Raw genomic sequence first — 15,006 nt, forward strand, 5'->3', positions numbered from 1 at the left:
TTGACACTGACAAATGACAGTACTGGTATTAGCCTTAAAGGCTAATCCAGACGGAAGAATCAAATCGATAGATTGGATTGGATTGGATCAGGTTCAGGAAAGACACCAAAAGTTACAACTTCCATTTTAGTGACATTTGACAGTGCCGGCGCACTCACTGTGGAGGGCCTTTGGGCATCCGCGGAGAAGCTGCACGTGGGCGGCTGCCGCCGGCGGGATCGCCGTTGTGAGCGCAAGTGTTCCGGTAATCCCGCCAACAAAGCGGCGAGGTGGCATGTGGGGGGGGGGGGGGGGGGGGGGGGGGGTTTTAGTGGGTATACCGTGGCCTCATTAGCCAATACGGGAGTCCAACATAACCACTAGGGTCCCCCCTCACACCCTAGTGGTATGCGGAACGCATTTTCCCCCCCCTAAACAAAAAAAGGAACATACTACGCGGACGTCCGTCGTCAATCGACCGCGGACGGGGATCTGGACAATGAATATACACTCAAGCTAGGAACATACTACGCGGACGTCCGTCGTAAATCGACCGCGACCGCGACTGATCAGTGTGCACGGAACAAAACATCCAGCGAGCCAGATTTCGATCGGACGTCCAATAAAGCTACGCCGGCTCTAACCCTACCAGCCTCGAGAAGATTTTCAGTCCCCCCTCAGTTGGGAGGGGGTATCCACTATGGGACCGGCAAGAAACTCGCTTGCGCTCAAGGCCACGTCCACGTCCGTCGACCGATAGTTTGCACGGTTAAAGCTAGGAACATACTACGCGGACGTCCGTCGTAAATCGACCGCGACCGCGACCGATCAGTGTGCACGGATCAAAGCTTAAAGCTAGGAACATACTACGCGGACGTTCGTCGTAAATCGACCGCGGAAAGGAATCTGGACAATGAAATTACACATAACCGTGCAAACTATCGCTCGACGGACGTGGACGTGGCCTTGAGCGCATGGACGTCCGATCGAAATCTGGCTCGCTGGATGTTTTGTTCCGTGCACACTGATCAGTCGCGGTCGCGGTCGATTTACGACGGACGTCCGCGTAGTATGTTCCTGGCTTTATATTCACACCTCCGTTTTATCGGTAATATCTTTTAGACTAATAATTAGTGTTTAAACGCATGGATTCAGTCAACCACAGAACTTTATTTAGATAGAAGAAACAAGTTCATCTATTTGTATAGGGGCCGAGCGTGTCAAATTTTGTACTGAAGTTGTTTCTTGCCTGTAATTTTAAATATGTCTCAGGCTCTTGATTGTTCATAATTTTTGTGTTGTTGCAATTGAGTATCACGTAACGAGGCATTTTTTATGTTTTGATTGACTTCAACTTACAAAAATTGACGCCCGAAAGCTGCAAGCTGCGATTAAAGACGGACAACTCAGTGGATTTCACTGAGTTCATTTGACACGCTAAGTAGATACGTTTGCTTGATCTATGGTATATATGACATCTGTGCAGTCAACCCTAAAGCTAGGAACATACTACGCGGACGTCCGTCGTCGCGCGACCGCGGACGCGGATCTGGACAATGAATATACACTTAACCGTGCAAACTATCGGTCGACGGTCGTGAACGTGGCCTTGAGCGCATGGACGTCCGATCGAAATCTGGCTCGCTGGATGTTTTGGTCTGCCGAAGCCACGTCCCGAAGACCGTGCACACTGATCGGTCGCGGTCGCGGTCGCTCGCCGGCGGACGTCCGCGTAGTATGTTCCTAGCTTTATCGCTCTACACAAAGAGCATTGAATCACTACTAGATTACTGTTTCTTTGACACTACTAGATTTAATCCATTAGATTGGCGATGATTTAATTGTTCCCGTCTGAATTAGCCTTTTTAATCATCACAGAAGTCTGCAAAGTCTGTTACCATTGTAAAAAAAAAGAAACGTCAAAGTTTTTCTAGTCTATGAGTGTTGTGTTGGTTGTTTTGTGATCGATTTCCCCGCATTTTTCAGATTATATGTATTCGGAGGGTTAAGCGATTTCCTGCCCAAAGCGGGTCAGCGCTCCCCAGCCGGTCTGAAGGGGTGACTAATGAAAATATGTCGTTAAACGTGAATCATGTTAATCAATAAAAAGTGTATTGAATTTTCATTTCGCGAGAATTAATTTTAAAATGTTGGGATTTTTTAAAGAAGGATCTAGGACGTATTTGATCGGTTTGTAACTAACCGGCTATGGTTTCAGGCTTTCTAAACTTTATTCTGGGTGCAAAGTTGTCATATGTGGTGTGTTGACACATGTAGTGTAGTGTTTTGCGGGAGGCGCGGACATGGCGCTGGGCGGCGCGGTGCAGAGCGCCAGCATGCTGGAGCTCCTGCTGGAAGAGATCAACTTCCAGCGTACCAAGGAGATGCGCCAGCTCATGAAGGATGGTGAGTTCCTGTTGCTGTTCTTTAAGCTCTCAATGGACCAGGTTAAGAAGTACTTTTTTGCCTCATTGGTAAAAACTGATAGCCTTATATGTATTCTGTTTAAGGGGGAATCCTTGATCCAAATACAGTTCCTTTTAATGTATATAAATTAGTATAGCTTGCCTTGTGCTGTGTATAGCTTGTTTTGTTGTTTTTAAGAAACCTACAAATGTATAAAAGTAAACAAAACAATTCTAAGAACTATGGCTAAGAAACTGGGTTAAAGTTTTATCTCATAAGAAATTTTACATTTCACTTACAAACGGTACAAGCCATAGTAGAAACCTACTTTAAATAATACATTTAAAATTTCGTGAGCGTCAGGACCTCTGGACCACTACAGATATTTGATGTTTAGTACATACTAAAATTTAGTACCTATTTGATACTATTTGGTACCTGAGTACATATATTTGGTACCTCCACTGATATCAAAAAATCGAGCGAATAAAGTGGCCAGACATTCTGACGTCAGGATGTCTGGACCATTTTTGGTTTACATAGTTCTAGACAACACTACTAATTGATATCTTAGTCAATATTTACTACCTATTTGGTACCTGTCAATATATTTTTTTAAAATTTTTTTGGCGTACCAGAAAAAAATTATGATGGAATTTAAAGTTGTGAGCCCAGCCGTGGCGTTGAAGTATGTAGCGCCTGTCAAAAGAATAGAGGCAAATCCGCCTGCCCTCCTGCGCGTCAACTTAAATAGGAATTTATTTTTAGGCACTCGCACATCATCTCTACTGACTAGTGGCATTAATATAGTCGAAATATAAAAGTAATTAGTGTAATTACACTAGTTTTCCATTTTCCTCCTGAGAGAACCTCCTACAGTCTCAATAACGTCTAATGTCATGTCATGTCCCTGAGAGACATCTCCTGGCGGAGAAATTTGTAAATCAGTTTACCCCTGACAGCCGGTCATTTTTGCGACTGTTCAGCAGCTGTAGAGCTGTATGGCAGATTTGGCGACATTGTGGTTGTAGGTACTGATAGTAGATGATTGATTTGATGTTTGTATTTATTCTTAATTGACACTAATCGATGCAAAAAACAAATGTTACCGAAAGCAGTGGTTTATTTATATGATAAACCCCTATAACAGAGCTCGTGGACCATAGATTGGTCCACATCATCAAAATACATCCTATATACCAATATTACCAATAACGCTGTTAATTATAACAGTTTATGCTATTTCCCCCCTAGAATTTGCCCAACTGTTGCCACGTGTTTAGGTCTCTCAGGAGGAAAATGGAAAACTAGTGTAATTACACTAATTACTTTTATATTTCGACTATATTAATGCCACTAGTCAGTAGTAGAGATGATGTGCGAGTGCCTAAAACTAAATTCCTATTTAAGTTGACGCGCGCAGGAGGGCAGGCGGATTTGCCTCTATACTTTTGACAGGCGCTACATACTTCAACGGCACGGCCGGGCTCACAACTTTAAATTCCGTCATAACTTTTTTCTGGTACGCCAAAAAATTTTGAAAAAAATATATTGACAGGTACCAAATAGGTAGTAAATATTGACTAAGATATCAATTAGTAGTGTTGTTTAGAACTATGTAAACCAAAAATGGTCCAGACATCCTGACGTCAGAATGTCTGGCCACTTTATTCACTCGATTTTTCGATATCAGTGGAGGTACCAAATATATGTACTCAGGTACCAAATAGTATCAAATAGGTACTAAATTTTAGTATGTACTAAACATCAAATATCTGTAGTGGTCCAGGGGTCCTGACGCTCACAAAATTTCCATATGCCAAATTCTTACAGCTATATTAAACAACATAGGAAACCGGACTAATTCCAATAAGGCCTAGTTACCCTTTGGGTTGAAAGGTCAGATGGCAGTCTCGTAAAAACTTACACCAAATCTTGGGATTAGTTGTCAATGCGGACCCCAGACCCCTAGAGCCGTGGCAAATGCCGGGATAACGCAAGGAGGATGAGGATGATGATATTGAACAACATACTTGTTGAAAGTTTAACAGTCCTTGATTGATGTATTTTTTTTTATGGGATAGGAGGCAAACAAGCAGATAAGTCGCCTGATGGTAAGCGATAACCGCCGCCCATGGACACCCGAAACACCAGAGGTGGTGTATTATAAGCATACCTCGACAGACAAAGTCAATTTAGAGTTTGTCAATAGTGCAAAAGCAAATAAAAGTGCAAAGACCAGCAGACATGTTTTGAAATAAAATAAATAAGTCCAGACATCGGATTCCGTGGGGCGAAACTTCTTGACAGCTAGGGACTTCCTATATCGATAAACTCATTTATCGATACTAGTTCTAAATACTAGTGATCACACAAAGGTTTGCTTATAAAATATTTTATTATTAAAAGAGTATGCGCATGTGACACTGTTTGAGTTGCAGGCATCCATAGGTTACGGTAACCGCTTTCCATCGCACCGGACCGTATGCTTGGTTGCCACCGACGTAGTATAAAAAAAACATTATATAATAAAATAAGAACTCAATTTTCTTCTTCTTTTTAGGGTTCCGTAGTCAACTAGGAACCCTTATAGTTTCGCCATGTCTGTCTGTCCGTCCGTCCGTCCGTCCTTCCGTCCGTCCGTCCGTCCGTCCGTCCGTCCGTCCGTCCGTCCGTCCGTCCGTCCGCGGATAATCTCAGTAACCGTTAGCACTAGAAAGCTGAAATTTGGTACCAATATGTATATCAATCACGCCAACAAAGTGCAAAAATAAAAAATGGAAAAAAATGTTTTAGTAGGGTACCCCCCCTACATGTAAAGTGGGGGCTGATAATTTTTTTCATTCCAACCCCAACCTGTGATATATTGTTGAATAGGTATTTAAAAATGAATAAGGGTTTACTAAGATCGTTTTTTGATAATATTAATATTTTCGGAAATAATCGCTCCTAAAGGAAAAAAAAGTGCGTCCCCCCCCTCTAACTTTTGAACCATATGTTTAAAAAATATGAAAAAAATTACAAAAGTAGAACTTTATAAGGACTTTCTAGGAAAATTGTTTTGAACTTGATAGGTTCAGTAGTTTTTGAGAAAAATACGGAAAACTACGGAACCCTACACTGAGCGTGGCCCGACACGCTCTTGGCCGGTTTTTTTTGAAAACGTTTTTAAAAGTTTACTCGTCACAATTTATTTCGTCGCTATTTATTTTAGACGCTATGTATGAATTTCATACTGGTCTTCAGAACAATAGTTACAAATAACACTCACAATGTTGGGGGCGGTCACTAGTATATAGAACTAGTATCGATAAATGAGTTTATCGATATAGGAAGTCCCTAGCTGTCAAGAAGTTTCGCCCCACGGAATCCGATGTCTGTAAATAACAATAGTTTGATCTGCACTGATGAAATCGAAATTGATATTAAGGGTATGATTAAAAATATTAGTCTACATGCGTCCCACTGTTGGGCACAGGCCTCCTCTGAAGCATGAGAGGCCTTGGGCTACAGTCCCCACACTACCTTTGAATCTTTTTGCAGATGTTTTGTATCTCTTTGCAGAGGATTCTTCACTATGTTTCACTGTAAAACTACACTATGTACATAAGTGGTGGTAACCGAGTGGCAATGCCTGACTTTCAAACCAACAGGCACTGGTTCAAGTCCTATCTTGTACCTATGTAGTTTTTGGGATAATTTGTATAAACTTGTAAAATGCCTGACAAAATCATCAACTGATATTTTGTTACAAAGTTAGGGCATATTGTACCCACCTATTCTTCTTATTATAGTCTATATAAACAGGGGACAAACGGCTGAAATAAAAGCATGGGTAGTCTCAGGGGTCAATGACCTAGGTGCTATTTTGCTACTGTAGGTTTTGGGTTGGGCTGGCTGTGTAGGGTAGAGGGTAAAATTTATTAAATTTTTGTGACTATTATACAAAGATTTATTCCTTTTAGCTTCCTATTAGAAACATGGAGTGTTGTTTATGGTGCTTATTTTGTATATGATGTATATGAATAGTAAAATGGAATGGCCAATTTTCTTAAAAGGCCATTTTTTATTTTAAATATCTTGCACTCGTTAGTCATTACGATACATGTAATATAATATCTAAATATATAAAAGAAGAAGCTGACTGACTGACTGACTGACTGACATATCAACGCACAGCCGAAACCGCTGGTCCTAGAGATTTCAAATTTGGCACGTAGGTTCCTTATATAGTGTAGAGGAGCACTAAGAAAGGATTTTCCAAAATTCACCTCCTAAGGGGGTCAAATGGGGGTTCAAAGTTTGTATGGGGAAACAAGATTAGTTTGACTATTTTATTCGAAACTTCACAGGAAGATTCCTTAAAACATATGACTGAATACGTGTTACAGGTTTTTTGAAAATTTAACCCCTAAAAGGGTGAAAAGGGGGTGATAAAGTCAAAAAATCAATATGGGTATCGTTTTTATGGTTTATCGGGTCGCTGATCACGATAAATACAACGTTTTTAAAATGTAACGAGGCGGAAGTGAAATACCTTTTCCCCTGTTGTGGTGCAATGGGGTTTAAATATCAAAAAAATATATAAAAGAAGATATTGACTGACTGACTGACATACCAACGTACAGCCGAAACCGCTGGTCCTAGAGATGTCAAATTTGGCACGTAGGTTCCTCATATAGTGTAGAGGAGCACTAAGAAAGGATTTTTCAAAATTCGCCTCCTAAGGGGGTCAAATGGGGGTTCAAAGTTTGTATGGGGAAACAAGATTAGTTTGACTATTTTATTCGAAACTTCACAGGAGGATTCCTAAACACATATGACTAAATACATGTTTCAGGTTTTTTGAAAATTTGATCCCTAAAGGGGTGCAAAGGGGGTAAAGTCAAAAACACAATATGGGTATCGTTTTTATGGTTTATCGGGTCGCTGATCACGATAAATACAACGATTTTAAAATCTAATGAGGTGGAAAAGAAATTTTCTCCCCTGTTGTTGTGCAATGGGGTTAAAATATCCAAAATAGCCATAAGTATAGCTTTAGTTATTATCTTTACTTCTGGTTCAAGAGATTTCAAATTGACACGGAAGTTACAGGGACAGGGACAGGGACGGGGACGGGGACGGGGACGGGGACGGGGACGGTTTTCAACTGGTATTTTAGTGAAAGTGAGATTCAAAAATCGGCCCCCTGTGCACAAATTTGAGCCATTTGAGCCAGGCATTTAAAATCGTTTGACATTAGCGCCATCTATCTGTTTTGTCGAGCGACAGTAATGTAGTCAGCATAACGCTTCGTGGTTGCTCTCATGTTGCGTCAAACTTACCTTGTTTCACTGAGAGATGGCGCTGCTGTGTCTGTACTTGTGCTGTTCGCGTGACCTACTGTGCGTACCTAGGTTATAGGACGCCATGTTTCACTGATGTACACGCTTTAATACCTATAGCCAGGAGCAAAACCATACTTTCGCCACTTCTGCCTCTGCCTATTGTTTATCCCCGTTGCATTATGTGCATCAATACAATTTTTGTTAAATTTGTTTTATCAGTAACGCAGTAGACAAAAGATTTGTAAAGTAAAATTTTTTCATAGAAATCGTAATTGCTATGTTTTGAAATGAATGATTGCATTATGACTATTTATGACTTATGAATTTTATGATCGTTCAGCCAGGATTTTTGTTAGGTATACCTCCTCCATTGCAAACAAGCATATTACCGGGCTGATGGTAAGCCGTAACCGTAGCCTATGGACTCCTGCAACTCTAGGAGGTTTTACATGTGCATTACCGCAGCCAAAATTTAGCTACTTTTTTTTGGAATTAGGTATGATAATCGACAATATGTACACATAGAATAAAATAAAGAGATTATCTATATGGATTGGATAATCAATGAATATTGTTTGTATCGTATGTTTTGTGTTTCTACTATTCATTGTAGATTACATTAAAGAATTTAAGTGGCACAAATTATTTCCGCTCAAAAGCTTAGCCAAGATTATAGTTAATGATTTATATTGATAATTAAAACAACATGTCGTGTGCAATGTGCACCTTTGTGTTCCCTCTATACTCAGACGAAGGATACTATAGACTTGACGCAAGCGTACACCCGTAAGGGACAGATATAGAATAATGGAGCGAATTTAAGAATCACTTTAAAAATGGCTGACAGTTTACCATAAACAACCTACGTAATTTGGGCGGATAATAAGCTTGACAAGTCAAGTCCTTATTGTTTGCCACAAACTCGTTTGTGGCAACGGCGGAAAAGTGAAACTATGACAAAGACAAAAAATAACATTTTGCTCTCTGTCACTCTTATTATAATTTGTATGTGACCATCTCGTTCGGTAGTGGTATTATTATTTGGCTGTCTAGTCTATAGTATCCTTTGTTTAAGCCTCTATAGGACCAGTAGCGACATCTACAATTTAACGGTTGCCAAATGAGTTCAAGACATTGGAAATTCCCTGTCCTGCGTGAATTTTAAAATTTTCCTTTAATCCCCAACTAGTACGATCTCCGAAGTGTACTAGTTCGTTCTTTTAGGACATTTAGTACAGTAGTACACCGAGAGAACGAGAGACAAATTGTGCATATGGCGTACAGTAACGCTCGCTCGTACTAGCCGAGAGCTGATAGGCCGTTTTCGCGCGCTCTCGGTCCGAGTCAGTCGGTTTTAGTTCGGTTGCGGTCGGATCGCTTTGCTGTCATTGTCACTCCTCGGCTCTTCGCTCCCATTCTGTTGCGCGTGTGTGAGTGTACTAAATGTACTAGAGAGCAGAATCATTTGGGAGTAGTTCGGTCTAGTACAGTGCAGGGAATTTAGTCTTTTGTACTATTAGCACATGTCCTACACAAGCCTACTTTCGTGAGACATATTCAAATAATTAATGAGTCTACGGTTGTAGTCACGTTATTATATCGCTATTGCTGCGACATGTTTCGGGCCAATTTGGAGGCCCCTCTTCATGCATATAGGAGTTCACGCGGCGGCTAAACATGTCGCAGCAATAGCAATATAATAACGTAAGTACAACCGTAGATTCATTAATTATTTTCCTTTAATTTCAAAATATGTACCACCTTTTACATTACATCCTACCCATTCCTCCCCAGAGTCGGGTTTCGTGGTGCTCCAAGGCACGACGTACTGGACGGACCTGTTCGTGCGCCACTTCCTCTTCCAAGAGGAGAGGTCCATCGACTGTGATGACCTGCTATTCTTCGTGCGCAAGCGCCACGTCAAGGGATCTTCGCGGTATCTGCCTAAGTACGAGGTTGGTTTAGGTTTTTTATGCACCGTGCTTTTTTTGTTTCCGTTAAATTCAACAAGACGTTACGCACGTTAACAATATGCACCGCTCGTTTGTTAAATAAAAAAAAAACTTCGTTTTCAAATAATCCATAGATAAATCGGGATGATAATTTGTCCTTACAAACCTAATACAACATTGTTTCGGAAATTGCACATGAGTAATGAATTTCAAAAATAGTTTTATTTATTTTATCGGGTTTCACCAATTACCTACTTGTCGCTTTTTGTTAAATTAAAAATAAATCTTCGTTTTCATACATAATATTACTTGTCACTTTTTGACATCTATTAATAAGAATAGATATATTCAATCCTGGCCCCGTACCCGAATGGCAAATCTACGACGCGAAACGAAACGCCGCGAAAGGTAGTCTGGCTCTGTCGCGCCAATACGCAAGAGCGATAGAGATAGATATCTACGAGCATTTCGTTTCGTGAGCGTTTGTACCATTCGGCTACGCACCCTGATCAGAAATATATGACTTGTCAAAAGGGCGATGTTATTCTGATGTATGGGATGACAGTTTTGTAGGTAGATATCACAGAACTTAATTTAGATAGAAGAAACAAATTCATATATTTGTATAGGGGCCGAGCGTGTCAAATTTTGTACTGAAGTTGATTCTTGCCTGTAATTTTAAATATGTCTCAGGCTCTTGATTGTTCATAATTTTTGTGTTGTTGCAATTGAATATCACGTAACGAGGCATTTTTTATGTTTTGGTTGACTTCAACTTACAAAAATTGACGCCCGAAAGCTGCAAGCTGCGAGTAAAGACGGACAACTCAGTGGATTTCACTGTTCATTTGACACGCTAAGTAGATACGTTTGCTTGATCTATAATGGTATATATGACATCTGTGGTAGATATAGTATGAAGAAAATAGTTCTAATGTAATTCCGCAACATGGCGCGTAATCGCGTAGTCATATATTTCTGGTCAGGCGTTAAACCCATAATGGAATCGTCGCCTTCGAAAAAATCAATAGGTAATGAGTTTTTTTTTTCTGAAAGACAATAATTTTGAAAGTAAGCAAAATTCAAAAAAGTTATATGACATTTAAGTCTTGAAATGTGATCATGAATACGCTGCTAAATATTCAGTGTCCTCATGAGCAAAGTACCTAATCAACTTCCCTGAACAGTCAACTATCAATTCAACATACAAAAAAACAAACTCATAAAAATAAACTCATTGGATACTTCATGTCTGATGAAACTTCTAATAGTTCTAATGCACGACACGGCTCGGCAGTGGCATATTATTGAATATAGGCAGATAGACACCAAGAGATTTCTTCTTCTTTTTTTGTGTTTTTTTATGTCTTTGTTACATTATTGCTTAGTATAAATATATCTTCTGTACCTACGTATACTGTCATGCTATGGGAATTTGGATGTATGATTAAGTTGGGCGTGCATTTTTTCTTTCATAATTTATTATGTAGCTATAAGTGAAAACCTGTCATTGGTTTTGTATTTTTTGTATTTTTATTGTAATTTTTTAGATACATATAGCGCTGTTGGTTTTCCATGAAAAAATAAATAAATAAATACAATACAATTTAACGAAGGATTAAACTCAGGTCAATACGTACGTCACTCTGTTTTGCCGTGAAGGACGGACAAACAGACACACACTTTCCCATTTACAATATTAGTATGGATTATGCTCAAATACTTACTCATTGAGCGATTCATCGCTTTATTAATAATACTTACACTTAGAAGAACCCCAGACGACCCCGTCGACAAAACCTCGGAAGAGAGCTCATTCCACAACCGGCTTCATCTTCAATTATCCGTATTGACCTAATCAGTTGTCAAGTAGTGTAATTGGCGCCATCGCTCAGCCTTAGCTACCATCCACACTCATAAGACGCATGTCTTGCGGCGCGCAACGGACGTCTCCGCCACGCCGCCTGACGCCTGCCGCCTGGGGGCGCGTCATACTTCCTTCCTATACAAAATGTACCGAGGAGACGTTTTTAGGGTTCCGTAGCCAAAATGGCAAAAACGGAACCCTTATAGTTTCGTCATGTCCGTCTGTCCGTCTGTCCGTCTGTCACAGCCGATTTACTCGGAAACTATAAGTACTACAGTGATGAAATTTGATGGGAATATGTGTTGTATGAACCGCTACAAAATTATGACACTAAATAGTAAAAAAAAAAGAATTGGGGGTGGGGCCCCCCATACATGTAACTGAGGGATGAAAATTTTTTTTTCGATGTACATACCCGTGTGGGGTATCAATGGAAAGGTCTTTTAAAATGATATAAAGTTTTCTAAAAAACATTTTTCTTAAAGTGAACGGTTTTTGAGATATCAGCTCTCAAAGTCGTAAAAAGTATGTCCCCCCCCCTCTATTTTTATAACTACGGGGTATAAAATTCTAAAAAAAATAGAGGTGATGCATGCTAATTAACTCTTTCAACGATTTTTGGTTTGATCAAAGTATCTCTTATAGTTTTTGAGATAGGTTGATTTAACTGTAATTTTGGTTAAGTTATTGGTTTATTATATTTGCTGCTACGGAACCCTTTGTGCGCGAGCCCGACTCGCACTTGGCCGGTTTTTTTAATTACATTCAGGCGGCGTGGCGCGGACGTCCGTTCCGCACCTCAGGACATGCGTCTCTTAAGTGTGGCCGGTCCCTTAGCACGAGTTGTACAGTGAGCATCAGATATATATCGGAGCGCCCGAGGTGTTCAAAACTATCTGAACGTTCTATTGTCATGGCGCGAGAGGCAGATTCAGATTTAGATATTTTCTTATATAGTTATCTGATGGCGATTATATACTGACATATTGGCTAATGTCTGCGTAACTTATTTACTTGCGTATGAGTTAAGCGTTAAGCACCATCGAGATGAGTTAGGCCTGATTTAGACGGCGTGCGAACTCGCATGCGATTTTAGTTACATTGCGCGCTGTTGAGGTTACATACAATCTTGCACAGCCGTTAAATACCGCAATGTAATAAAACTCGTATGCGAGTTCTAGTACCGTCTAAATGGGCCCTTACGTTAGAGATTAGGGATTAATGTAAGTCTTTTGCAAGATTTTATTTCAGCCAAACAGAAGTCCGGGAAAGGTGATAGTAAATAAAAGCTAGCATAAATCGATTTGTATGTAGTTAATATTAAAAACCAAAATTTCCAACAATATATTTTTCCGTACGTTGAAATTATACATCGTGCAACGTCGAGGGTAAGAGTAATTTTACAAACTAGAGTCTAATAAAATAATGACACGAGCTATGTACAATGTTTGTCATCAGCCCATCACACTTGCTGCAATGACATAAGTACTTACAATTGCGTTCAGTTATATCGGAGGACCGGCCACACTTAAGAGACGCATGTCCTGAGGTGCGGAACGGACGTCCGCGCCACGCCGCCTGAATGTAATAGTAAGTAAGACGCGCCTCCAGGCGGCGCGGCGCGCGCCACGCCGCCTGGGGCGCGTCTTACGTCCTTTCTATACAAAATGTACTGAGGAGACGTTTTTAGGGTTCCGTAGTCAACTAGGAACCCTTATAGTTTCGCCATGTCTGTCTGTCCGTCCGTCCGTCCGCGGATAATCTCAGTAACCGTAAGCACTAGAAAGCTGAAATTTGGTACTAATATGTATATCAATCACGCCAACAAAGTGCAAAAATAAAAAATGGAAAAAAATGTTTTATTAGGGTACCCCCCCTACATGTAAAGTGGGGGCTGATATTTTTTTTCATTCCAACTCCAACGTGTGATATATTGTTGGATAGGTATTTAAAAATGAATAAGGGTTTACTAAGATCGTTTTTTGATAATATTAATATTTTCGGAAATAATCGCTCCTAAAGGAAAAAAAAGTGCGTCCCCCCCCCTCTAACTTTTGAGCCATATGTTTAAAAAATATGAAAAAAATCACAAAAGTAGAACTTTATAAAGACTTTCTAGGAAAATTGTTTTGAACTTGATAGGTTCAGTAGTTTTTGAGAAAAATACGAAAAACTACGGAACCCTACACTGAGCGTGGCCCGACACGCTCTTGGCCGGTTTTTGAATTACATTCAGGCGGCGTGGCGGAGACGTCCGTTGCGCGCCCCGAGACACGCGACGCTTAAGTGGGAACGCTGCCTGAGGTCAATATGGATAAGTGTGTCATATGGTGAAGTGTGTCTGGCCTTCACATTTGGCCTGTTTAAACAATGATCAGTGTTTATTGAGAGTTCATATGTTTACTACTGATCGTAAGTAGCAAAAGTGAACCTGCAGAAATACCTGTGACAATGAGTAAAAAGGAAAAAGGCCAATCACACTTTTACACAATACTTACCCGTATTGACCTTACACGGTTGTTACGCGTTAAAATATCTAAATAAGACTATAATATGTGAGTGTGTTTAGTAAATCGTCCGACTTTGTCGGTTACCATTGAGGCGAGATTTACTTGTATCTTTATATGAATAAACTGATAAAGCGGCTTTAAAGCAATTGACAAAGTGGGACGTTTTCCCGTGCGCGCTCACATATTATGACTATTATGAGCATAAAAGTGTGTCCAGATATTTTGTTCGTGTAACTGCGTGAATGTAACAGAACGCGACTGTACGCGACTGTACTTACTTACAACTAAAATTATAAGATCAATTTCTAAAACGAACGAACGTTAAATACGTTATGTGAAATGGTTAGAAGATAGCTTTAAAATAGGTACTTAAAACTGTTTTAAATTAGAGGAAGGGATAAATAAGAATAGAATAAGCACTCAATTAGAAATCAGTTTAAAAATATAGGTATTTTGTCTCTTGCGTACTTAGGTAGAAATGACTCACCCGAGAAGACATCGTGTATCATACGAAATCGGTAATAATTTTACTCATCAAGAAAGATAAATAAATTATGGTTATCTAATCTCATGAGATACACGTTCGCAACTGTCAGTGTAACTTTTGTTATTTATGAAACCAATTCTAGATAAAATAATTTATGAAATATTTAGTAAACTCCTCAAGTCTGTGCGATCTGGAACTCTTTACAAAAAAATAGCTTTTTCATCACATTTGCTGTTCAAAGGTATCATTGCGTCTACGTGTACTGAAGCATAATGTACTATTTTATTCCCAAGGGAATAATGGATTTAGTTTTAAAAATTAATACAATCCGTACAATACTTCAGGCAAAGGATGTTTCAATCTGCCAAGGATTTTTATTGCACAACTAAAATTTGACTATTAAGCTATAAAATATATTATACGGTATGAGAAATGCATTTTATTTATGTTTTACAATTATTTCAGTGTGTTTTGC

The 15,006-nt window shown here is 39.7% G+C and overlaps 1 protein-coding gene across 1 annotated transcript in view; it reads left to right on the forward strand.

Annotated features, from left to right (window-relative positions):
* The first annotated feature begins 1,711 nt into the window (after positions 1-1,711).
* LOC125228572 (uncharacterized protein KIAA0930 homolog) overlaps positions 1,712-15,006 on the forward strand; it is an 83,394-nt gene continuing 70,099 nt past the window's right edge. Inside the window, exons 1-2 of the mRNA XM_048133189.1 lie at positions 1,712-2,385; positions 9,510-9,670. Coding sequence (XP_047989146.1) covers positions 2,283-2,385; positions 9,510-9,670 — 264 coding nt within the window. The 5' untranslated portion in view covers positions 1,712-2,282. The remainder of the gene's footprint in view (positions 2,386-9,509; positions 9,671-15,006) is intronic.

The sequence above is a fragment of the Leguminivora glycinivorella genome, chromosome 8, assembly GCF_023078275.1.
Source record: "Leguminivora glycinivorella isolate SPB_JAAS2020 chromosome 8, LegGlyc_1.1, whole genome shotgun sequence".
In the NCBI taxonomy this organism is placed as follows: domain Eukaryota; kingdom Metazoa; phylum Arthropoda; class Insecta; order Lepidoptera; family Tortricidae; genus Leguminivora; species Leguminivora glycinivorella.